Source organism: Anguilla rostrata, unplaced genomic scaffold (assembly GCF_018555375.3).
Source record: "Anguilla rostrata isolate EN2019 unplaced genomic scaffold, ASM1855537v3 scaf0936, whole genome shotgun sequence".
In the NCBI taxonomy this organism is placed as follows: Eukaryota; Metazoa; Chordata; class Actinopteri; order Anguilliformes; family Anguillidae; genus Anguilla; species Anguilla rostrata.
This window is the reverse complement of record NW_026986306.1, coordinates 47,300-74,285: the sequence shown is the minus strand read 5'-3', so window position 1 is coordinate 74,285 and position 26,986 is coordinate 47,300. Positions and strand designations below refer to the sequence as shown.

The following is a 26,986-nucleotide window of genomic DNA, read 5'->3' as shown; positions in this document are numbered from 1 at the left end:
CTGCCAGCATCAGGTCCTGCCACAGCATCTCAGCTGAATTTAGGTCAGGACTTTGACTTGGTCAATCCAAAACTAAAAAATCTTCTTTCTCCTGAGCTATTCTGTAGTAGATGTGCTTGAATGCTTTGGGTCGTTGTCTTGTATGAAGACACATTTTCAGCCCAGCTTTAGCTCCTTGACTGATGGCAAGACGTTCTGTTCAAGAATCTCCTGGTATGCTTCAGAATTCATGGTTCCGTTAATGATGTGGAGTCGTCCAGGTCCAGAGGAGGAAAAGCAGCCCCAGAGTCTGACGTTCCCGCTACCATGCTTGACTGTTGGGATAAAGTTCTTTTGGTGGTAGGCAGTGCCAAGTTTTCACCAAACATAACAATTTTTATTGTGACCCGTGTCATCTGTCCAGAGAATCGACTTCCAGGAACCTTCAGGTTTGTCTAGGTGGCCTCTGGCAAAGTTAAAACGGGCAGTTTGGTTCCTTTTTGACAGCAGAGGCTTCTTCCATCCCATCCCATTTTGATTCAGCGTTCTTCTTATTGTTGAAACATGCGCAGTTATCTGAGATGCCGCAAGGGAGGTCCGCAGATCTTTAGATGTTATGCTTGGGTTGGCTTTTACCTGATTCATTATTTTTATTGTGGCTTTTGGGGATATTTTAGAAGGGCATCCACTTCTAGTCTGAGGTGCTGTCATGTTAAATGCTCTCCATTTGTAAATGCTTCGCCTCACAGTGGACTGATGGAGCTCAAATCTTTTTTAGATGATTTTATAGCCTTCCCCAGACTGATGTGCTCTCACTGCCCTCTTCCTGAGACTCCTCTGAGATCTTTCCTCTCGGCATGGTGTGTGTTGCATTCAGATGTATGGGTTACACCAAACTGACTAAGTTTATTACCTCTATTCATCAGAGTCCAACCAAAACCTTTTCCTGAAGACCTCTCCTTTGATTGGATCATTTGATACACAATTATTTACCTACCTGATTCTACTTGATGCAACCAATCAATTTAGGGTTCACTTATTTTTGCACTAATTCCTTTTTCATTTTGTTTTTCTACTACACTCATGATTTTCTCTCAACTGAAATATGGAATTGGAAAATATAAACCTGTTATGTCAGATAAAAAAAAACAGGTTCTGATTAAATAAAGATTTCATGGTAAAAACAAAAAAAAATCTATAATTGCACAAGGGGTTCACATACTTTCAAGCAGCACTGTATAGTATACAGGAAATACCCAATAGAGGCCAGAGAAGAGAGTCTCCTTATCTTGAGGCACCAATAGCAGAATGCCAGCCAATGGACAGTCTCACTATCTGGCAACCCCTAATGCCAGAATACAAAGCCAGTGGAGTCTCACTATCTGGCAATCTGTAATTGGGATGGCAAGTATGCCATCCCACCAAGTTACGCCTTGGCGGGTATGCCCCATACCTATACAGCACCGAGAGTTTTCACTTTTCAGGGCTGCCCACAGAAATAACCACAACAGCCACAGACACTCAGCCCTTTCTGTACATTCTGACCCCATTTCAACAGACAGATTTCATAAACAACTTCACATGTCCACACAATAAAGCCCCAAACTAAGGGGATTTTGCATTTTCTCCTTCTTCCACTTCTTCTTCTTCTCATTATTATTTTTCCTGCCGCCTAACCCACAAACAAAATGTCTCCCCATTGGACATTTTACCGACACCAGCCAATCCTTCACCCACACAAGCCAATCAAAAACTTGCATACACATGCAAAATACCCATACCTTTTTTAGTCTGAAACATTTCCAGTCTATACAGTTAGTCAGTTTGTGGCTTAGTTGTAAGTCTCACTGTCTACGAATCATGAAGTCGCCAGTTCAAACCCAGCCAGAAGCAAGTTTCTTTAATCTGCTTTTTTGCTCACTAATAATTCTCTATTACTTCTCAACAATTTGCCTTTGCACCACATCTACCCGCTGTTCACCGAACGTATACACTGCATTATGACATACCATCTGCACATTCACTTAACCGGCTACAATATCGCCAGGCCATATGGATTCAACGGGAGCTCTTCTGTGCTTACTGGCCTGTGTTCTTCTTTAAAACCACGGACAGGCTTGCTAATGATATTTCACGCATTGCATAGCTATGTCATGGTGCTGCACTAACAATGTCACAGACTGGTAAACCTCCTCCTTGCCCTCAGGCAGATATTTTCATATTTTACACTAACGTTTTCTTACGCTTATATTTGCTTTACCAAAAGTCACTCACGGCCATTCATTTCATGATGGCAAATGTATTCATTTTATTAAAAAGTTACACCAGTTCACCATTGTGCCATTTCTACTAACTATATTTCTTCACTTGGCTACTGTACAAAACATTCTTATCAGCAAACTCCATGTTTTTACATTCATGTTACCTCGCCCTGTTCTCTATCTAGCCACATACAAACAATTACTATGTATGTATGGTCTGCAACTCCCCATTAAAACATTACATTTAAAATCATGACTCACTCATAATTATAACTACTAGTACTGAACATGGGAAACGTACATCAGTGCAAAAAAATATTTTCTATGCATTATCACACGTTACTTTACCCACCACTTTAACGTCTGATACTTTATACTGTCTGTTATATATATATACCGTTCCATAAGGAAACTCGCTCGTGGTCACTTTATTTACTTTGCACTATAGTCTGTGATCATGTCAGCCTTCACCTACATGCCCATTCTGCTAAAAACATATTGTTTCAACTACTCAATTTCATAATTTCTCCTCATTTCTCTCGTACTATTATTATTTTATCATATGAAAAGCTTGCTGGGACATATGCGTCTGCTCCGATTCTCCACTATCAAATCTTCCAGTTCTACTAACTCTAATTCTCACGTAAGGTGACTGATCTAGTTTAGCAAAACAGAGAAGAGGACTCCTACCTGCAGATAAGCCTATCAAAATGCCTTATAAACCTTACAAACACTAAAAGTGCATCTCCACGAAATAACAGACAACGGAGCAGGACAGTAGGGTACACAAGTTGCGACCTAGGGAGCTCTAATTCTACTGCTGATAATTTTGTCAATCAAGGCTCCTTGGATGGCCGTCAAATCCGTGAGTACGTACACTGGCTATATTTCAGCTGCGTTTCTCATACGTTACGCCACCGCACTATTTGTCACAGCCACTGTTTTTACATATATAGCAAAGTGAAAGTGCTAAACGGTACAGGGTCATCAGACAAATAGCCATAATCCACAACCATTTCTTACAGGGTCGCTTCGCATTTCTCACTTTCTCATAACAAAACGCTTAGCAAAAAGAAATTATATCTTATAAAAAACATGATTTCAACGTAGAAAAATGCCAAGTTACTCACACATACAAGACATACACCATCTATAACTCATTCATTCAAACTGCCAAAATCTAGGCCTGCCATTAAAAGTATTGATATCAAAATTACACCAAGTTACTGTAGTACAAACAATATAGGCTATCTTGCCTCACTGAAATTAAATAAGCTGTATTCCAAAGCAATGCTACCCAATGTTTCCTCAATTCTTTAAAGTCTCAGGTTAAAGAAACTTGTTCCTAGCAGGGTTCAAACCTAGCACCCCAGGGACCTTAGGCTGTAAGCCTGACCACTAGGCCATGAACAGACTAGCTGTTTAGATTAGAAATGTTTCAGACTAAAAAGGTATGGGTATTTTGCATGTGTATGCAAGTTTTTGATTGGCTCGTGTGGGTGAAGGATTGGCTGGTGTCGGTAAACTGTCCAATGGGGAGACATTTTGTTTGTGGGTTAGCCGGTAGGAAAAATAAGAATGAGAAGAAGAAGAATCAGAAGAAGGAGAAAATGCAAAATCCCCTTAGTTTGGGGCTTTATTGTGTGGACATGTGAAGTTGTTTATGAATTCTTGAAATGGGGTTAGAATTTACACAATTTAATGTTTTTATGGGCTGAGTGTCTGTGGCTGTTGTGGTTATTTCTGTGGGGAACCCTGAAAAGTGCCAAACTCTCGGTGCTGTGTAGGTATGGGGCATGCCCCCGCCAAGGCGTAACTTGGCAGGATGGCATACCTGCCATCCCAATAAGGGCTGTAACTTATCATGAGGAAGTGAATGGGCAAGGCATACTGAAAGTGTGAGATGGTCTAAAGTCCAAAAGTACCTGGGAGTGTTTCAAACTCGAACAGAATTTTTAAAGACAGATGAGAAAGAAGAGGGAGTAAAAGAAGGAATAAAACTGAAAAAAGAACAGAGTAAGTAGCATGTTGTGGAGTGGGATGGTGAGAATATAAACTAAAGGTGAAGAGGTGTGGGAAGGAACGGGAATCTTCTAGCAAAATTGCATTAACACGCCTAATTCAGCAAAACAGGAAACTGACAATAAAATGGCGGTTTTGATGCAATAGGCTACTTTTTTTCAAATTTTTCATTTGGGACTAAAAGTAATCAAAAAATAATTTTAAATAATTATGTGTTACTTCTGTTTAAAAAAAAAAAAAACTAGTTTATGATAATTTTACCTTGTGAGATGTGGCGGTGGTCACAGCCCTAGTAATTTTATTTAAAGAGAAGGCTACATTTTGACACCTGCAACTGTAACATTGAATAACATTCCAAACTTTTTTCAAACAGTTGTAGTTTTGTCTAACAGACACTGATTTTGTACTGAATAACATAGAAAAAAACAGTTCAGTTGGACATGATGAGCCTTGTGTGGACAGTCTTCACTTTGTGGAAAGGGATGTCAGAATTGAGTTTTCTCTATAATCAAGCAGTTCGGATTTGTGCAGAATGTAAAAATGTAAAATGTGGCAGAATGTACAGAACATGGCATGTTACTGTTACAGTTGTTGTGTTAATGCTATTTGGCTAACACAGCAGGTTTAGCTAAAGCACAGTAGGGTACTGAGGTCAAACTGGTAATACAGAGCTACACAAGCATTGCAGCATTAGTGTTACAGTTTTATAATTATCCGTAGAGAAGAAGGCTGCACATTCCAATATTACCTGTTGCCTAGTTAGGTCAGGCGATGGTTCCACTGACGGCACAGAGCAACTGACACATTTTGATACTTGCAGGGACAACAGCAGAGACAGTTTCCACAGGACGGACATTCAGCTAAAGAACTACATTTAACAGAGGTAAGCTCTAGTAGCCCCTTCACATAAACTGTCTTTCTTTCCATTTGAAGGGGGACAGTTCACTTTGCCATAGGCTATTCAGCTCACTCTGTCATAGGCCATTCAGTTCACTCTGTCATGGGCTATTCAGCTCACTCTGTCATAAGCTATTCAGCTCACTCTGTCATAGGCTATTCCGTTCACTCTATCATGGGCTATTCAGCTCACTCTGTCATAGGCTATTCAGCTCACTCTATCATAGGCTATTCAGCTCACTCTGTCATAGGCTATTCAGCTCGCTTTGTCATAGGCTATTCAGCTCACTCTGTCATAGGCTATTCTGTTTACTCTGTTGTCATTGCTTAAGCATTTAAAATTTGTCCCTTTAAATGCCATTTAGCTATTTTTTTCTGCAGTTGAACATTGTTAAGTATGATGCATTGTTGAAATAATAGTATAAACTTCATCACATAATTTTACTATATGAGTGCTGCAATTCCTTGATCCTGGTCTCCAGGATGACAAACATGAAAATAACAAATAACCTTCCAGACTGTCCAAAAAAGAAATCAAACAGTCAACGACTGGAAATGTCACATAACCAACATACAGACATCATAATAGCAAACCTTACACAAAAACTTATGAACAAAACCAGTCAGTTAAGAACTGGAGCTAATAAATAACTTTAGTATTAACAGACATTATTCACCACAAACTTTAGCATATTACGTAAGGGCCATAACTGATCATGAGGAAGTGAATGGGCAAGGCATATTGGAAGGGTGAGATGGTCCAAAGTCCAAAATTATGAATCTGGGAGTGTTTCAAACTCAAACACCATTTTAAAGACGGATGAGAAAGAAGAGGGGGTAAAAGAAGGAATAAAACTGAAAAAAGAACGGAGTAAGTAACCTGTTGTGGAGTGGGATGGAGAGAATATAAACTGAAGGTGAAGAGGTGTGGGGAGGAATGGCAATCTTCCAGTATAATCGCATTAACATGCCTAATTCAGTGATATTTATGTTTTAAAGAGTAACAGAAGGAAAATTTGGCAATATCCAGGCATGAACCCCCAAAAACAAGCAGAGGTAAAGATAAACTCCCAGATGGGAAGACGAAACACTCAAGCGGTGGCCAGAAAAAAGAAATCTCAGGAGGAATCCAGCTTCAGATGTGCATTCTTACACAATTTGATATTTGAATATTCTTCAGGGTTGATGTATGGATATTTGTTTAACCGTGGTGGTAGTGTAGCACAGTGAGTAAGGAACTGGGCTTGTAACCGAAAATTCATAGGTTCTATTCCTGGGTTGGACACTGCCGTTGTACACTTGAGCAAGGTACTTAACCTGCATTGCTTCAGTATATATCCAGCTGTATAAATGGATACAATGTAAAAATTGTGTAAGTCTGCTAAACGCCTGTAATGTAATGAAACCATGAAAATAGATTAACTAACCTTGAATAATATAAACGTCTCCTGAGTTGAAAGTAAATTTTGCTGCTGCAATTACAATCAGAACAAACTTTTTTTGGGGGTTCAGGCCTGGTAAAGCCATTGTAAAGAGTCTTTGTGACAGCGTCGTCACGAGAACCATAGTTTTTCCTATCACTGCTGATACAGAGTGTCATCTACAGGCTATACTGTAACTATTCTGGCATGTTAGCTGTCAACTCCAAGAATTCTTAAGAGTAACTTTTAAATGATAACAGAAAAATAATTAAAAACAGAGGAGTACCCTTTTAATACACATAAAAACTCAGTCCCCAACAGGTTTTCTCCCCAGTATTTTTGACATGTTGCCAAGCTAACTCAGCAGTGGAGTCTGGAAGAGGCAACACGCTGGCATTTCCTCCTTCGCCAATGCATGAGTGTTGGCTGGCCATCTCTCCTGCTTTATTTCATTATTTTTTTCAATAAGGCAGGATGGGAGATCAGTGAAGAGAACACACAGGCCTGTACACACAGGTGCCCCAGACAGACAGCCTGGTACAGACAGATTTTCTGGCTAATGTAATTAACTGTTCTGCCCAAACTGATACAAATCACAAAAAAATCACTGTGACTGCTGTGGGTGTGCATTTAGGGAGAACTGGAGTAACACTGGAGGACTTGACAGGGTTGTTGGCTCCAGCGATGGCACATGCATCTCAAAGTGGTGATTGACAGTTTAGTTTACAACTGGTGTTTTTTAAACGTCTCCACTTGTGTTCGGTGGCCAACGGGCAGGGATTTTAAAAATTTTCTTAAGAGTTGCCTGAGTTGTCTGACCTTCTCTGCATTGAAGAAACTTGGCTAACTGCACACCTGCCGTTTGTCCTATCAGGATATAGATCAGTGCGGAGGGGCAGACAAGTTGGTCAGGGGGGAGGGTGCTGCACCTTTGTGAATGATGGGTTATCATTTAGAGAGGTGGTTGTAAGCGCTGAGAGTGAATGAGTGGTGGTGGAGGTGTGATTGGGTACAGGGGAATGCTGTAGTGGTGAATTTTTAGTTTGGACCTGTCCCTTCATTACCTTGAAAGAATATTACCTTGGCGTGGTGGTGTCCCCTGTTCCTCCCTGGTTATCCCCACTGCCTGTGGTTGGCATGGGACTGCTAGAGTATGTGCATCAGGTTGTAGAATCTATAAAAAAAGATTTTTTATTAGTTTCTGCCAGTTTATACAGACATTTTGGTTTCATCATGTAGAAATGATCTGGTAGAACATGGCCAGCATCCTGCTACACACACCGAAGGAGCATAGCCTCCCCAGAAAGAAAAGCATTCAGTCTAGTAGGGCCTCCAAAGACACAAACCACTGTATCAAACCGACTATCCATGTGATCAGGAGAACAATGTGTGTGTGCCTGGGCCTGGCAGGCTGTGTGTTGATGTACTTTGAGGCTGTGTGCATCAGTGTGCTGTGAGTGTGTGTGTGTGTGTGTGTGTGTGTGTGTTGCTGGGGCCTGGCAGGCTATATGTTAATGCACTCTGAGGCTGTGTGCATCAGTGTGCTGTGTGTGTGTGTGTGTGTGTGTGTGTGTGGCAACCTTTTCAACCTCCGCCGTCTACAAGCCTTCACCAGGACCACAACCACCACCATACAAGAGCTTCAATATGCAGACGATTGCGCCCTCCTTGCCCACACCCCTGCTGCAATGCAACTGGGCACAATATCTGAAATCTACAGTGCCATCGGCCTTCAGATCAACACCCAAAAGAAAAAAATTATTGTCCAGACTACAGCTCCTGTATCCACCCCCCCAGTGTTTAGCATCCACGGCACACCATTAAAGGTGGTCCACCAGTCCTGCTACCTAGGCAGCATCCTTGCATCAAACTGCCAAATTGATGATGACATCCAAGCTCGAATCAATCGTGCTTCTTCCTCTTATGGCAGACTGCGCTCTCGCGTCCTCGAGAGCTGCAACCTAAAGCTGTCCACAAAGGTAGCAGTCTACCGAGCAGTCTGTGTCTCCACCTTATTGTACGGTGCCGATGCATGGACCCCCTATCGACATCACATACGCCAGCTGGAATCATTTAACATCAAGTGCCTCATGCGCATCCTAAAAGTCACCTGGCAGGAACGCATACCCCATACATCCATCCTCCAGCGTACCCAGACAACCAGTGTGGAAGCAACTTTGCTACAGCGCCAACTCCGCTGGGTCGGGCACGTCATTAGGATGCCTGAACATCGTCTCCCAAGACAAACCTATATGGTCAGCTCCTGGGAGCCAGCAGGAAACCTGGAGGCTAAAAACGGAGGTACAAGGACCATCTTAGAGAGTCACTCAAGAAGGGTGGAACAAAGCCAGGGGCCCTTGAAGCAAACGCCATGGACCGCTGAGCCTGGGCCGCATCCGTGAACTCTGGCGTTGACCTCCTTGAATAAAAACGCACGTCCCAGAGAGAAGCGCAACGACAGCGCAGACATCATCACGCGCAACAACCCCAAGCATCAGCAGACCCAGCCCTCACGTGCCCCAGCTGTGGCAGGACATGCGGGTCAAGGATCGGGCTTCACAGCCACCTCCAATGGCATTGCCGGCAGCAGCGGTAGCCACAACACTCCACTAGCCACCCCCCCCAAGGAAGTGACTTTATCTTCGGCAACGATGGACAGCCACAAGCAAGCAAGTGTGTGTGTGACTGGGGCCTGGCAGGCTGTGTGTTACTGTACTTTCAGGCTGTGTGCATCAGTGTGCTGTGTGTGTGTGTGTGTGTGTGTGTGTGTGTGTGCTGTGTGTGTGTGTGTGTGTGTGTGTGTGTGTGTGTGCGTGAGTGTGTGTGTGTGTGTGTGTGTGTATGTGTGAGTGTGTGTGTGTGTGTGCGTGAGTGTGTGTGTGTGTGTGTGTGTGTGTGTGTGTGTGTGTGTTGCTGGGGCCTGGCAGGCTGTGTGTTAATGTACTCTGAGGCTGTGTGCATCAGTGTGCTGTGTGTGTGTGTGTGTGTGTGTGTGGTTTGGTGCTGGCAGGCTGTGTGTTAATTTACTCTGAGGCTGTGTGCATCAGTGTGCTGTGTGTGTGTGTGTGTATATGTGTGTGTGTGTGTGTGGCTGGGTGCTGGCAGGCTGTGTGTTAATGTACTCTGAGGCTGTGTGCATCAGTGTGCTCTGTGTGTGTGTGTGTGCGTGTGGCTGGGTGCTGGCAGGCTGTGTGTTAATGTACTCTGAGGCTGTGTGCATCACTGTGCTGTGTGTGTCCTCTGCATACAACAACAATGAGCATCTTCAGTACGTCGACCAGTGAATTTCTTTGAAATTGCTCCTCCATCCTCAAGATAAATGGAATTTAGTGAAACCATTATGTATCGTGGCTGGAGCTGGAAATGGCCAAAAGTATCAGGGTATTTTTTGACTACTATCAAATCTTTTGTTGTTTGTTGGAATACTGCAAACACAAAGCAGATGTATGCTGCCACCTGGTGGCCTTGTGATACTATTGCAAGTGACTGAACTCCAAGGTTGAGTTTCAAGGCAGAAGTTGACAGGTTCTCAAGAGTTCACTGAACTGAAAAAAAAGTAGAGAATCATCAATGCTGTGCCTCACCTTGTGTGCAAAGTGTAGTGGGTCCATCTTGTTTTTGGAATCCTTGAGTATAAATGACAGCACTGTTCTCTCCAAAAAAACTACTGCAAGTGATCTCAGAGTGATCATGTTGGATTTTTAACATGATTGGACAGTACTATGCTTTAGAAGTATGTGGTCGCAGTGCAACATCAATCAATGAAAAAGCACAGATAGACTATGTGTAATCCCATCTATATATAAACTGTTCTTGATTGTTAAAACATCATCTGGATCATTTGTGAAACAGCAATTTACAGCCATACTGTATCTCCTGCAATGCTTAAAACATGAGAACAACTGTGTGCAACATGAGGTGTACAAATGACAGATGAACAAATTAAGGACTGCAGTACTTTAAGGCACTGGCAGTTCAGTTTAAATCTTACTGTTGCAAAGTTTAAAAGTCTGGTTTGGCAGGGCATTTTTTGAACATATTTCCAGGAAACATTTAAAGCAGATACACGAGGTAGACAGGAAAATACCAGGTCAGACAACAGTTTCCCACAGTTACAGGTTTTATTACAAACAGCACCAGAGAGGTACACATGCCACAGCTTGCAGAGGAATTCTCAGAATTCTCAGAAGTTTGCTAATGCCATATGCCAGTACTTTTATTAACAGGAGCTTGTCTGAGTAAATGTTTCCCTGTTGCAATTACATCAAACACCCATGTGATGGAGACAGAACCATGACATTTCCTTATGTTTAATCTTGATGCTTTGCTTTAAAACAAAATTCACCTTTGTTATGATAACAAGCCTACACATTAAAAGCTAATTTTAACATTTACCACATTTCAGCTTGTGCGCATATATATTTTTCATGCCGGGGAAGACCTTTCATAAGCGGCTCTGACATGCAGTCATACGAGCACCCAAGGGGGGTCGCTAGAGAGTGATGAAAAACAGATCCCTGTCTGACTGACCCTCCCGTACCCTGGGCAACACAGGCACCAATCGTGCGTCGCCCTGTGGAGATACCGGCCACAGTCGGCACTGGCACGGTCCGGATTCAACCCGAGGCCGTGAGGCTCATCCATGCACCTCAGCGTGGTGCCTTAACCGAATGAGCCATCCAGCAGCCCCAAGCCTACTTTCAATAAAATTACAACTTATCAGCATCCATAAGAAATGCTAACTACCATACAATGTGCCAAATAATCACTGAATTGATAAGAACCACTGAAAGCAGGTACATGAGGTAGACAGGAAATCATCAGGTCAGATGACATTTTCCCACTGTAACAGGAAATACCCACTACACAGCATGCAGAGGCATTCTCCAAAGACTCACTAAGTTGTCTCAGTCTTGATAGTAGTTTCTAAGCATCACACCTTATATGGTCACATCTCACAAGCATGGAGGCTCTGTCTGGGGTCACACACGCTTGTTACATCAGTAATTAGGCCTCTCAGCACACAACATAACAGCACAGTATAGTGCCTGGGACAGGGGTGGTATATCCCCATGGTGGGTGCCAAGGTTTTTCGGGTCCTCTCAGGAGTGATGTCGGTACGGCCCTGAGCTGCATTCCATCCTCCCCATACCTCTCCATCGCTCCTCTCCCTCATCGTCACGGTAACTGGGAATGTGGAGACTGGGACAAGGCCACAGGCCTAGGCAGAATTGGCCAAGAGTGCATACAGAAATATAGAAACATACACTTCCCTTCACTACCTTAAGCCTCCAAGCAGCTGAACACTGCAGAACACAGTCTGAAGTGCATTAATCACTGCAGGTCTCCCATTGAATCTACAGGAACTGAGGCGGAGCAGTGAAAGAATGGGCAGTGATTCCATATGTGCAATCATATAGACATGGAAACTGTTTTTGATCAATAAAACATTGTCTGGATTATTTGTAAAACATTTTGGTTTAAAGTCACATCTACTGCAATTATTAAGACATGAGAACTCCTGTGGAGTTCTGGAAAACACTGTTGAAAAAATAGTATTTTAGTTACTTTAAACAATCTTTAAAGTAATTCAAATTGTTGTTGCAGAAATCATAAATGATTCCATGTTTTCACTTGTGAGCAAGAACATGGACACTGATGTTTCTTAATCTGAAGGGAAACTTTATGTTGTGTAAAATTAGAGATTCCGTGTTGGCTTTTAAACATCTGTAGACAGAATTGTGTAATTATTTATTTATTAGGAGTATATGGACACAGTGACCCAGTACCCAGAGGAAACTAGCACAAGCACAGGAACTTGCTAGCTCCATGCAGAGAGGACGCGAACCGGGACTCTAACTCGGCTTTTTTTTATCGTCACACAGATTGTTTTGTCGTGTGTGATTTCAGGAATACACTTTTTGCCCAGAAACGGAATTAAAGAGCATCAGTGCTCTTATTTCTCTCTAAGGAGCCACACATAAACACTAATGTGGGTAAAACCAGACCCAAAGCCAAGCCTCACTGGGGGCTTCAGTCGTTGCAGCCGGGAGAATAGAAGCTAGATGAGAAGGGGTGTTTGGAGGAATAGGAATCTGCAACTATGATCGCAATAATGCTTAATTTAGTGAAACAGGTAATAAAATGGTGCCCGAGGTGTAGACGAGGAGTAATATGTTTTTTTTCAAATTCCCCATTTGGGACCAAAAACTTAAAAAAAATTACCCTTTCAAATATCTTTTAAAAATATTAACGTTTATTTTAGCATTTATTTGGTATTTCATGATAATTTCACCTATTTGGATATGACGGAAGTCACAAGCCTGTCGTCGGCTACATTATGACATCTGCTACTGTAACAAAAACAGACCAAACATTTTAACTTTGTGGTTTGTGAAGTCCAAATGTTATTTTTGCTCTGTATTCACACAGTTTGGATTAAGACAAATTAACTTGATTTCTGCCATGTTAAATTCGGTGGTCGGTAGTTAATTCACGTATGGAGCTTTTATAGCTGGTCTTCTATCATTTGAAACGAGACATTAGCTCCCGTATACAAGAGCTTGCTAAAAAGATGCTTAAAGGATACTCATTTGCATATTTGCTACCCAACTCTGACCAGTTTCAATTCATGAAGACCTAGTGGCCATGTCCTTACCAATTAATTCTGTTCTATTGAATTTGCACAAGTTTCAAGGATAATAAATGCAACTACTTTAATAGTAGAAAGAACTGAAAAGAACTGCGGTTTTAGTTGCATTAAGACGCCGTTTCTTGTGTGAACCACAAGGTAGCAGCATGTAGCTGGTGCATGTAGGTCTACTTAAAATCACGAAAGCGTCTGATTTCAAAGCCACAATGTCAAAGCGAATTTACGTTTTGCCTCAGTTGGATTGAAGCTGAAATTGAAATACAACAGAAATTGTACTGCAGCGATTTCAAATCCAATTTCAACTACTAAAAACGGAAAACACATGATACAATGACTTTTTTTTTTAGATAGAATTGGGCTACTTAAGAAAACATAATGATCTACTTTCATTAATTATTGATTTGGGTCGTTTTTGGATGTTTTCCAAGATTTCTCACGAGCACGTTCGTGTATGTTAGGGGGGTTGTTTTTGGGGAAATGTGCGGTCGAATAAAATCTGTTTTTCTTCAAAAGCAACAAACTCACAAATGAAGAAAAACATGGTTGCTGACCTTCAAAAATAAGGAAATGGGTCAAAAACTAAACAAAGAAACATAGGACGTACTACTGTGAGACCAAATATGAATAATTTCAAAACCCCTGGTGTAGTGTTAAACCTGCCCAGTAGATGGCGCTAGTGATATTAGCCAATGCAAAGTGAGGTAGGTGGTTCAGGGAGCAAAGAAATATCCAGTGGCCACAGCTGGAGAATTACAGAACTTGGTTGCATCGGGGGGTCACCAAGTTTCTATTAACTGTTACATTAGGTGCTCCAAAATTAGATCCTACCTCCATGCCAAAAGGCTATGTGGAATGGCTTCAGGAAAATGGTTTTACTGGGAGTAATTGACAGTTTCAAGAATCTAAATAGTCTCCTTTGTCTTATCTACTGTGGTCCTGAGAGATGACATTAGAGCTCTTTGGCCAAGCATAGCTGTTATTTCATTTGTGGCCTTTCTGTTAGCTTGAACTAGTCTGCCCATTCTCCTCTGATCTCTCATTAACAATGTTTTTTGTTTATCTCACCATTCTCTGTAAACTCTAGAGGGCAGCTGTGATGCTGGAACCACCATATCTGGCACCATCCATCTGGCAGAGTCAAAGTCGCTTAGATCACACATGTTGCCCATTCTAATAGGTAAGGAGCTGGCCTTTTAACCTATAAATCACAGGTTCGGGTCCCAGGTAGGACACTGCCGTAGTACCCTTGAGCAAGGTACCTAACCTGCATTACTTCAGTATATATCCAGCTGTATGGATGTAATTTAAAAAAAATATGTGACAAAAAAGAAGTTGTGTAAGTCACTCTGGATAGGAGAGTTTGCTAAATGCCTGTAATGTAATGTAATGTCTATACTGAGTTACAGCCACATAATGTGTGGTTTGGAGCAGCCTATTTGCATTAATGAGGGGGTATTCCGAATAAATGTGCCGGTATATCACACAAAGGATATAGGTTTGGTGTTAGTTAGAGTTTTTACTGTCCCCATGTGGGCAGTTTGTACTGCAGTGTAGTATATAATAAATAGCAATAACTATATTTATGACAACAGATAAACATTAAAATCACTGCAAAACGTATCACTATAACTTATTAAGAAAGCCAGTGACACCTGGGATAAAAGAGTGTTTAATCTTGTTTGTTTTTAACATAGGGATCCTATTTTAAAATAGGGAGCCTACACCGATCAGCCACCTGCCTAATATTGTGTAGGTCCCTCTCGTGCCCCTAAAACCTCTCTGACCCGTTGAGAGTTCTTAAAATCATGTGGCAATAATTCACCCTCTAACAATATCTTGGCTTTTTATAGCCCTGTAGCAAGTAATAATGTAATAAACTACCAAAGTGTAATAATTCCCAATAATGTAATCCATTTCACATTTTTTATGTAGTAAAAACCAATAATGTAATAAGTAGTAGTAGTAGTGTACTTTATTAATCCCCGGGGGGAATTTGCACTGTTGCAGCACAAAAGACAATAAAGTAATACAATCAGATACAAATTTACAGTAGATACAAATATACAGTAGATACAAATATATACAGAAATACAAATATAACAGAGGACACCTTCAGAGGTGGAGACGGGTCAGAGCTGTTTTGGCGGCACGAGGGGGACCTACACAATATTAGGTAGGTGGTTTTAATGTTGTGGCTGATCGGTGTATATCTGCGCTCTGAGGGAAGTAATACAAACTGATTGAACAGGGGATGCTGGGAATCCCTCAGAATGGACTGGGCCTTCCTTATAGATCCTATCTGATACAGCTGGGAGGGGTCAGCTGTATTAAATGATCCTGCCAGCTAATTTTACAATGTTGGCCAGTCTACTCTTGCACTTAAGATTTAGGTTACCAAACCAGCAGATCATATTAAAGGTTAAAAGAGATTCAATAAAAGACTTATAAAAGATAGTCATCAGCGTCGTGTCCACCTTGCAACTTCGGAGTAACAACTATTAAATGGGGAGAGGAGGTGCTCATGCAACATTGGTCACTGAAATAAATGGTTATTGTTGTATGTATTCATATAATAATTTTCTCTCATCCTTCTGAGACAAAGACATTCATGTCTGTCCTCTGTGGAGGACGTGACATTTCTAGTTGTATCTTCAAGCCTTCATGATAGCTTAATTGTCTCTGTGTCTATAATACATAATGGTCTTTAAATGTCATAAATTTGGATGTGAGATTACATGTTCTTGGACCTGGTCGTCTTTCTGGAGTAAAAAATTTAATGTGTATTTTTTAAAATTGTTGTTATAATAAGTAAAACTGCACTTATATATCATTATTCATAACAGATTGTTTTTATTGTTTTTTTTATTTTATTTAGTTTGTATTTTTATACATTTTTATTACTATATATATTGTAACAAAAAATATAGAAAAAATGTCATTTTGAACCTTTTTTCGCCTGGGTCTCAGGAGGATAAAGCTTAGTTGCTGATATCATTTTAAAATGCTCCAAAACTGCAGACCGCTCTCTGTTCCTGGCTGGTTCCATCTCTGCACAATGTCTCGGATTCTTAAAGCAGTCACTGTGACTCACTAGCTCACGACTGACACACTGCTTGCTCTACCCACGAAACTTGCGCCAAAGCTTTGCTTCCTTTGAGTCAGTTACCAAAGCGGTCACATGGTTGTGTGTACCAAATGAAGCTTCGGACGTCATTGATGACGTGTTTATGGCAGAAACTAATCAAGCCTCAGCACACTGTTTCTAGTGCACTGTGGTGTCTTTCTGGACACACGCTCCTGAGCTTCAGTATCAAGGGTAACACCACTCCTTTTGAGATGTCTGTATAGTACATGTTCAGGGCCCATTTAAATTCTGCATTGCTTCCAATAAAAACTATGTTATAATATGTGTGTGTGTCTGTGTCTTTATGTGTCCATGGGACTGTTTACTGTGTTCTCATGTTGTGTGTTTGCAGGCTAATATGGGTTTGAATCCACTAGTGGTCCAGACTGGTCTGATGTGTTCCTGTCTCCTTAGATAGAGGGTGCTGTTTCTAAAATGAATCTCTCAGAGGAGTCGAAGACCAAAGGAGGAACCTTCAGCAGTGAGAGGAAGAGGTATAAATGCACGAATCAGATATTTAATGTGATATGAGTAAGAGCTGCAGTAAGAGGATGAGTTTAACTGGAAGCTCTGTCTCCATGTGCTGTGAGTTAGAGCTGAGTTTAACTGGAAGCTCTGTCTCCATGTGCTGTGAGTTAGAGCTGCAGTAAGAGGATGAATTTAACTGGAAGCTCTGTCTCCATGTGTTTTGAGTTAGAGCTGCAGTTAGAGGATGAGTTTAACTGGAAGCGCTCTCTCCATGTGCTGTGAGTTAGAGCTGCAGTAAGAGGATGAGTTTAACTGGAAGCTCTGTCTCCATGTGCTGTGTTAGAGCTGCAGTAAGAGGATGGGTCTAACTGGAAGCTCTGTCTCCATGTGCTGTGAGTTTGAGCTGCAGTTAGAGGATGAGTTTAACTGGAAGCGCTCTCTCCATGTGCTGTGAGTTAGAGCTGCAGTAAGAGGATGAGTTTAACTGGAAGCTCTGTCTCCATGTGGTGTGAGTTAGAGCTGCAGTAAGAGGATGAGTTTAACTGGAAGCTCTCTCTCCATGTGCTGTGAGTTAGAGCTGCAGTAATAGGATGAGTTTAACTGGAAGCTCTGTCTCCATGTGCTGTGAGTTGGAGCTGCAGTAAGAGGATGAGTTTACATTACATTACATTACATTATAGGCATTTAGCAGACGCTCTTATCCAGAGCGACGTACAACAAGTGCATAGGTTTCATGATGTAGAGGCGCAAAAGAAACACTAGAGTAAATACACACAAGTTTACTTGGAAGCTCTGTCTCCATGTGTTGTGAGTTTGAGCTGCGGTAAGAGGATGAGTGTAATTGGATGCTGTGTCTTCTTGTTTTGTTTGCAGGGTCCAGGTAGAAAGAGCAGGGTCACCTGTACCTAGCTGTCTGTCTATGAAGAGTGATCGTTCAATGGATCGTCCAATCGTGTTCAGAGGAAAGTTCACAGGTGATCAAAGGTAATTAAGGAGGTTCAAATTGACACTACTTTTTAATCATACATCAATGTTACTGGCACCATTCAGTTGCATGTGAGCTGTTTTATACAATATTCAGATCTGCAGTAACTAAGAGCTGCAGTTAGAGGATGAGTTTAACTGGAAGCTCTGTCTCCATGTGTTTTGAGTTAGAGCTGCAGTTAGAGGATGAGTTTAACTGGACGCTCTGTCTCCATGTGTTTTGAGTTAGAGCTGCAGTAAGAGGATGAGTTTACTTGGAAGCTCTGTCTCCATGTGCTGTGAGTTTGAGCTGTGGTAAGAGGATGAGTGTAATTGGATGCTGTGTCTTCTTGTTTTGTTCGCAGGGTCAAGGTGGAAAGAGCAGGGTCACCTGTACCTAGCTGTCTGTCTATGAAGAGTGATCGTTCAATGGATCGTCCAATCGTGTTCAGAGGAAAGTTCACAGGTGATCAAAGGTAATTAAGGAGGTTCAAATTGACACTACTTTTTAATCATACATCAATGTTACTGGCACCATTCAGTTGCATGTGAGCTGTTTTATACAATATTCAGATCTGCAGTAACTAAGAGCTGCAGTAAGAGGATGAGTTTAACTGGAAGCTCTGTCTCCATGTGTTTTGAGTTAGAGCTGCAGTAAGAGGATGAGTTTAACTGGAAGCTCTGTCTCCATGTGCTGTGAGTTAGAGCTGCAGTAAGAGGATGAGTTTAACTGGAAGCTCTGTCTCCATGTGCTGTGAGTTTGAGCTGCAGTTAGAGGATGAGTTTAACTGGAAGCTCTGTCTCCATGTGCTGTGAGTTAGAGCTGCAGTAAGAGGATGAGTTTAACTGGAAGCTCGCTCTCCATGTGTTTTGAGTTAGAGCTGCAGTAAGAGGATGAGTTTAACTGGAAGTTCTGTCTCCATGTGCTGTGAGTTAGAGCTGCCGTAGGAGGATGAGTTTAGCTGGAAGCTCTGTCTCCATGTGCTGTGAGTTAGAGCTGCAGTAAGAGAATGAGTTTAACTGGAAGCTCTGTCTCCATGTTTTGTTCACAGGATCCAGCAGTCACTGAAGTCCAGCTCTTTCAAAGATAAGAGTACAGATAAAGTATCTTCCGCAAAAAAGGTATGAGATCTTTTTTAATTGGTTATGTGTTTTCTTTGTGCAGTAAATACTTTTGAGTATATATAATGCCTATATAATTTAGTGCAAGGATAATGTTTACAAGTGCCTGACATTAATAACATATTGCACCTTTTTTTATATTATTCATGACCATCTCAAGTGGAATGTCATATGAACACAATAAACCAGCTTTTTACTAAAAAAATGCTCTATTTTAATGATCTTAGCGCATGGTCTAAAGTGCATGGTACAAGTGCATTTAGGTTTTGTCCAAACCCACTTATACTTGTTTAACAGTGGATTATTTAAGCGCAATGTCAGGCAAAAGGTTCCAATGGGGTGATCCTACTGTTTTAATTTATAGGTGTGTCCTGGGCATAAACATGTGATAAACCGATCAGCATATCATCTCACATTCCTTATAAAAGCCACCTGCACACTTGCACCTTGGTGGATTGATAATATAATGGTGGATTTTAAATTCTTAGAAAAAACAGATTTACCTCTGTCATAAAAGACCTGTTTCTGTGTGAGTCCATTAAAATTTGGAGATCTAAAAAACGACCATCATGCTCAGTGAATCCCGCAGAACATATTTGAAAATAAATCATAAAAAGGTGATTTAAAATGTCGAAATAAATGCAGTATTCGCTGGGCAATGTTGTGGATTTTTTAAATCAAATGAACCATTCTGTCTGCATAACAGGCTGTAGATGAAGCAGCTCTTCTGCCAGCTGATTCCTCCTCGCCTGTGCTGCTGGGGTATCTCGGTTCATTAATATGCATCAGCACATTCAGTTCACCATCACGCCTTCTAAAGTCCTATAATGTGTCCTCATTTATGTCTGAGACATCCATGACTTTGGCAACGTTATGCAACACACAACACGCCACAAAGAATATTCAGGCCTTCTGAGGGCTGTATTGTAAAGTTCCACCTGACTTATGCAAACATCTGAAGTGCATTTTCAGCATTCCAAACGTCCTCTCTATTGGGCTACAGTGCATGGTTTTGTGAGTTTTCGATTGAATGACTATTCACAGACTCTGTTATATTATCTTCAGCCGTGTCTTTAAAGGATAGCCATTGTCCCCTAACAGCCACCCCTCCAGGAGTGGGATTCCCCCAGAAGACTGCAGGAATGACAGAGTTGGTCAATATAAAGGAGTCATGTCTTTATCCAGGATAATTTGCAAATACATTTCTATCCTTACATGTAGCATCGCAAAACTTCAATGTTACTGTTCGCATGTATTATGGCCCATTTTATTTGTCATGTGTTCATGTATTATTGTGATGCAGCACACCTCTTCATGTGTTTATTTCACACTGATACAGCACACCTCTTCATGTGTTTATTTCACACTGGTGCAGCACACCTCTTCATGTGTTTATTTCACACTGATACAGCACACCTTTTCATGTGTTTATTTCACACTGGTGCAGCACACCTCTTCATGTGTTTATTTCACACTGATACAGCACACCTCTTCATGTGTTTATTTCACACTGATACAGCACACCTCTTCATGTGTTTATTTCACACTGATACAGCACACCTCTTTGTGTGTTTATTTCACACTGATACAGATCACCTCTTCATGTGTTTATTTCACACTGTTACAGCACACCTCTCCATGTGTTTATTTCACACTGGTACAGAACTCCTCTTCGTGTGTTTATTTCACACTGATACAGATCACCTCTTCATGTGTTTATTTCACACTGATACAGCACACCTCTTCATGTGTTTATTTCACACTGATACAGCACACCTCTTCATGTGTTTATTTCACACAGATACAGCTCACCTCTTCATGTGTTTATTTCACTCTGATACAACACACCTCTTCATGTGTTTGTTTCAGTCTCTCCTGCGCACTCTGATGAAGCTGAAGGATGAAAAGCTGAAGCTGTTCCAGAGCCATCTGAGTCAGGATTGCCCTGAATGCTGTCTTGAATATCAGAGTCTGCCTGAAGATCCTACTTGGCTGGATAAATTTATGAAGTTTATTAATGAATTGTTTGACAGTCATGAAGCTGATGATTACCCAGGATGCATTGAGAGAATGTACATAGTTGAGAAGATGCTGGAGACCTGTGGTAGTGAGAGGTCTCTGAAGATCACACTCAACATCTTGAGGAACATGAAGCAGAAGGATCTCTCTGATTCACTGGAAAGAGATGAACAGCGCAGTAAGATCTTTCTTTCATTGCTACTGTGTGTCAATTAGAATTTTGAAACGAGTTTAGATAGCAAATCTAACAATGATCAGTGTTCTGATTTACAGCATCTACACTTCCATAATGCTGTTTTACATTGCCAATATTACATACTTCATATAAAAGGCCAAAAATAACATTTATTTATTTTACATTTAAATGTATTAAAATATTGCCTCAAGCTGTGATAACAATGACAAGCAAATGAACAAGATTAAATGTCCCTGAGGGGGGTTTAAAGGCAGAATCTTGTGCTCAAATACCAGTACCTAGACCACTGTCCCATCAGACAGACTGCCCTGAGTTTGTATCCAAGAATCAAACTCAGCGGTCAGTATAAAAGTATTAGATTATGAGGACCTCCGGGTGTCTCACGCTGTAAAGAAGCTCGTTCCAAAAGCAAAAGCATGACCCTGCAACGGGGTGTTCAAGTCCTACTTGTGCGCCTGCAGATGTGCAAACCGAGAATATGACGACCTCTTTATCCTCCTTCGTCGTGGGAAGCACATTTGTACTGCGTCTGCAGTGTGGAAAACAGCAAAATATCTGCCCTCTCCTCTTGACATCAAGCGAGAGATCCACAAGTTCAGTTGGGAAAAATCTGCATTGGTCGTGCTAAATGGCAAAAATAAATATTTGGTGTTCATAATTTTATTATCAGAAGCAGGATGAAATAAGAAATTATGATTTGGCATTCTGATCAAAATGTATTTCTGCCACACAGCCTATATGATAATAGAAAAAATAATAGATAACCTTTGAAGTGATTTCTGTTTTATTTACTCATGAGCAAGCTACAGTGGCATAGGCATTAATAGATTATTGGGCTGGCCTGTGAAAAAGTGTCTAGGCCAAGCTATCTAGGTTTTTAGGAATACATTTTCCGCACGTCCTCCAGCGCTCCTTGGAGCTAATTCTAGGTATGCATTTTTAATCCAAATAAATCAGACTTTTTTTGCATATGCTGCCTCATGTAGCCTATGTCCTGCTGCTGCTTTTTAACTTGTTGGGCCAACACTTTCATCGAGATTGTTTTCTCAATGTAGCCTTGATCTTTACTGTATGAATACATTTTGTTATTTTATGAGTAGTATTATTGATGGAAATTTTACAATTCATAGAACAAGAATGAATGTGCATGTTTTGAATCTGGAGTGACTTAATGGTAAACATGTTATGAATTTAAAAACAGGGATAGTAACATTTCACTTGGGCTTGAGGAAATCCTTAAGAGTCCTCCCATCTATCAGGCAGCACATTTAGTGACTACATTGCAGTAACATTGCCACAGCGGCCATGAAAAACGTAGCTATATAATCCTAGCTTACCATTGACGGCTTGTTGTAGAGGACGTAACGTACAGTATCACAAACTAATTTGGAATTAACTTCCTTATACAGATGACAACACGGCAGTTAGAGTTTTAATTGGCCACAGAACAATGATGACACGCGCAGAAAGCAAATCAAATGCATTATCTTAAAAAATCTAACGAGAGAGGGATATCTCGTTTTCAACATTTCACCTGAAGTACTTTCTCTCTGTGAACACTGGCTGTGTAAATATTATCTCATAAAAAACACGTTTTCAACGTACAAAAATGCCAAGTTACTCACACATACAAGACATACACCATCAATAACTCATTCATTCAGACTGCCAAAATCCAGGCCTGCCATTAAAAGTATTGATATCAAAATGACGCCAAGTTATGGTACTACAAACAATATAGGCTATCTTGCCTCACCGAAATTTAATAACATGTATTCCAAAGCAATGCTACCCAATATTTCCTCAGTTCTTTCAAGTCACTTGGCCCTGTGTGTATATAAGCGTGCAGTGCATGGACAGGCTAAACATATGTGTGGATGGCTTTCTCACAGTCAAGATTGATTGAATAGGCATCTATATGTCCAATTTGTATTGGTATGTATGTATTTTGGTGCCCAGCCTTTCTGTTGGGTGAATGATTGTATGTTTCTTGGTATAAATGTCTGTTCATAAATGTGAATGTAACATGCTGCGAGGGAAATGTCCCCATGGGGATAAAGAAGTTCTCTATGTATGTATGTACAATATGTATTTTACATGTATTTATTGTACGTTGCAAATATACAATCACTTGTACATTTAGTCAAATTCAGTTCAGAAGCAAGTATAAACATATGTTTTCTGGAGAAATATGCTTCCTGTAGTGACTGACCAGCAGTTTTCTACATTAATTTCAATGTGTTCCATGAGGCAATACGAAATATTTGACACTTTGATCTGACACAAAGTTTTCATGACATTGTAATATGGTAAGATTACAAAACACAGGGCCAAGTGACTTGAAAGAATTGAGGAAATATTGCGTAGCATTGCTTTGGAATACATGTTGTTAAATTTCGGTGAGGCAAGATAGCCTATATTGTTTGTAGTAACTTGGTGTCATTTTGATATCAATACTTTTAATGGCAGGCCTGGATTTTGGCAATCTGAATGAATGAGTTATTGACGGTGTATGTCTTGTATGTGTGAGTAACTTGGCATTTTTGTATGTTGAAAACATGTTTTTTTATGAGATATCATTTCTTTTTGCAAAGCGTTTTATTACGAGAGTGAGAAATGCGAAGTGACCCTGTAAGAAACGGTTGTGGATTATGGCTATCCTTGTGTGAATTTGTACAGTCTGATGAGCGTGTACTGTTTAGCAGTTTCGGTTTGCTATATATGTAAAACAGTGGCTGTGACAAATGGTGAGGTGGCATAATTGTAAACACATCAGAAAAGGTGAAATATGGCCAGTGTATGTAGGCTACTCACGGATTTGACGGGCATCCAACGAGCCTTGATTGACAAAGGAATCAGCAAGCCCGTAGAATTAGAGCTGCCTAGGTCGCAACTTGTGTACCCTGCTGTCCTGCTCCGTTGTCTGTTATTTCGTGGAGATGCACTTTTAGTGTTTGTAAGGTTTATAAGGCATTTTGATCTGACTCATCTGCAGGTGGGAATCCTGTTCGCTCTTTTGCTAAGCTAGAACCGGAAAACTTGATAGTGGAGAATAGGAGCAGACGCATATGTCCCAGTAGGCTTTGCATATGAGAAAATAACAACAGTGTGAGAGAAATTAGGATGAAATGATGAAATTGCGTAGTTGAAACAATATGTTTTTAGCAGAATGGGCATGTAGGTGAAGGTTGACATGATCACAGACTATAGTGCGGAGTAAATAAATTGACCATGAGCGAGCTTAGTTTCCTTATGGAATGGTATATATAACCGTCGGTATAAAGCATTTGCTGTTAAAGTGGAGGGTTAAGTAATGAGTGCAATCTATTGCACTAATGTGCTTTTCTCATGTTCAGTACTAGTAGTTATACTTATGAGTGACTCATGGTTTTAAATGTAATGTTTTAATGGGGAGTTGCAGAACATACATGCGTAGTAATTGTTTGTATGTGGCTAGATAGAGAACCGGGCGAGGTAACATGAATGTAGAAACGTGGCGTTTGCTGATAAGAAGGTTTTGTACGGTAGCCAAGTGAAGAAATATAGTTAGTAGAAATGACACAGTGGTGAACTGGTGTAACTTTTTAATAAAAGGAATACATTTGCCGTCATGAAATGCATATGAGTGGCCGTGAGTGAGTTTTGGTAAAGAAAATATAAAAGCGTAAGAAAACGTTCATGTAAAAGAGGACATTATCTGCCTGAGGGCGAGGCGGGATTCAATCCTTCAACCGGAGGTTTACCAGTCTGTGACTTTGTTAGTGCAGCACCATGACATAGCTATGCAATGCGCGAAATATCATTAGCAAACCTGTCCGTGGTTTTAAAGAAGAACACAGGCCAGTAAGCACAGAAGAGCTCCCGTTGAATCCATATGGCTTTGCAATATTGTAGCCGGTTAATAACTGAACGTGCAGACGGTACGTCATAATGCAGTGTATACGTTCGGTGAACGGCTGGTAGATATGGTGCAAAAGCAATAATTGAGAAGTAGTAGACAATTATTAGCGAGGGTAAAAGCAGGTTAAAGAAACATGTCCTTAGCTGGGCTTGAACCTACGACCCCATGTTCCCAAGACTGTAACCTTACCCACTAGGCCCCATGCAGATTAACTATTCAAACTGGAAATGTTTCAGAATAAAAAGGTATGGGTATTTTGCGTGTGTATGCGAGTTTTTGATTGGGTCGTGAGGGTGAGGATTTGGCTGGTGTCGGTAAAATGTCCAATGGGGAGACATGTTGTTAGTGGGATAGGCGGCAGGAAAAATAAGAATGAGAAGAAGAAGAAGAAGAAGAAGAAAGAGAAGAAGAAGAAAACGCAAAATCCCCTTAGTTTGGGGCTTTATTGTGTGGACATGTGAAGTTGTTTATGAAATCTGTCTGTTGAAATGGGGTCAGAATGTACAGAATTTAATGTTTTTAAGGGCTGAGTGTGCCCTTGTTAAAATGTTCAGCACTCTGAATACTGAACCGAGTGATATTGCGTGTTAGAACCCCTCACTTAACCAACATGTAAAATATATTTTATGTGATTTAATTTCATAATTATTATTGAAAATGAGAATTATAAATTAAATTGCCGAATTCATTGATAGGTCAGTCTACAGAAAACTGGTGGAATCAACCAACAAGTCAAAACAAGCTCTATATTAGGTTTTAAGATTAAATAATTGAATTTACTACAAAGCAGTCAAATAGATTAATGCATTGAAATCATACATTCTTTTAATGCAGGCTCACTACTTCTACATTACAAAACAGAATACATACAACAAAACATTAAACAATTGATTATGAAATACCAGAAAAGAGAGAGAGAGACAGATAAGCCAGACCTTGCCAAAGTGTTACCCACTTCCAGTTTAAGCACCACAGGATGAAAGGAAACCAGCTAAAACACACAACCAAGGAACCACCACAAAAATAAAAAGAGAAAAACTCTTCTTCTTCAATGCTCCAAAACAAAACGCAACACAACTTTTTCCTGTGGCAATCTTAAATACCTTACCCATCATGGCTTGATGATGTTTGCCCTGATTGGATGATGCTGAGTTAAGGTGTAGGAGAGAAGGGAAGGGGGGTCAGACTCATTTATAAAAAGGACTGGCCTACCTAAAGATTGCATTGAAACTTAAAGAGGACATGGGAAAGGGAATTGTTAGGCACGTAGCTATGCAGGGTGAGACCCATAGATTGTCTGCCTAGATTAGGTTATCAGTGGATTTTGAATCGTCCCAATCACATTTGCTTTGATGCTTGTGACGGGGAGGCCAGGCCACATTCTTATTCGCTGTTTCCCTCTCTAAGGCCATAATCTAAACACTACATATCGTACAGTATATATATATAATGATAAAAGATTAATTCACCTGTAGCAGAGCAGTTAGGCAACCCCAATAGCAGATACTATATATATATATATTTATATATATATATATAGTATGTGTGTATATACAGATGACACAAATGAAAGGAAAAACCAACATGAAGTCTCTTAGTTAGGTGGGCAGCCACGAGCCGGCAGAACAGCTTCAGTGTGCCTTGGCATAAATTCTACAAGTATCTGGAACCCTACTGGAGGTATGGAACACCATTCTTCCAAAAGTATTCCCTCATTTTTGATGATGGTGGCGCTGTCTAACACATCAGTCCAAAATCACCAATAGGTGTTCAATTGGGTTGAGATCTGGTGACTGCAATGGCCATAGCATATGATTCACATCATTTGCATGTGCATCAAACCATTCAGTGACCCCTCGTGTCATTGTGGATGGGGGCATTGTCCTTCTGGAAGAGACCACTCCCATCAGGATAAAAATGTTTCATCGTAGGATAACGGTGATCACTCAAATTAACTTTGT

General features: G+C 40.7%; 1 protein-coding gene across 6 annotated transcripts in view; it reads left to right on the top strand.

Moving 5' to 3' along the window:
* Positions 1-16,711: 16,711 nt before the first annotated feature.
* Positions 16,712-26,986, top strand: part of LOC135246811 (NACHT, LRR and PYD domains-containing protein 3-like) — a 49,808-nt gene continuing 39,533 nt past the window's right edge. For 4 of the 6 annotated variants that reach the window (XM_064320097.1, XM_064320099.1, XM_064320096.1 and 1 more), the window contains exons 1-5: positions 16,713-16,850; positions 17,698-17,808; positions 18,153-18,263; positions 18,840-18,909; positions 20,779-21,106. In XM_064320097.1, the coding sequence (XP_064176167.1) occupies positions 16,792-16,850; positions 17,698-17,808; positions 18,153-18,263; positions 18,840-18,909; positions 20,779-21,106 (679 nt within the window). In that variant the 5' untranslated portion in view covers positions 16,713-16,791. Of the gene's footprint in view, positions 16,851-17,697; positions 17,809-18,152; positions 18,264-18,839; positions 18,910-20,778; positions 21,107-26,986 lie in introns of all 6 variants that reach the window. The other 2 variants (XM_064320095.1, XM_064320098.1) reach the window with 1 other exon arrangement.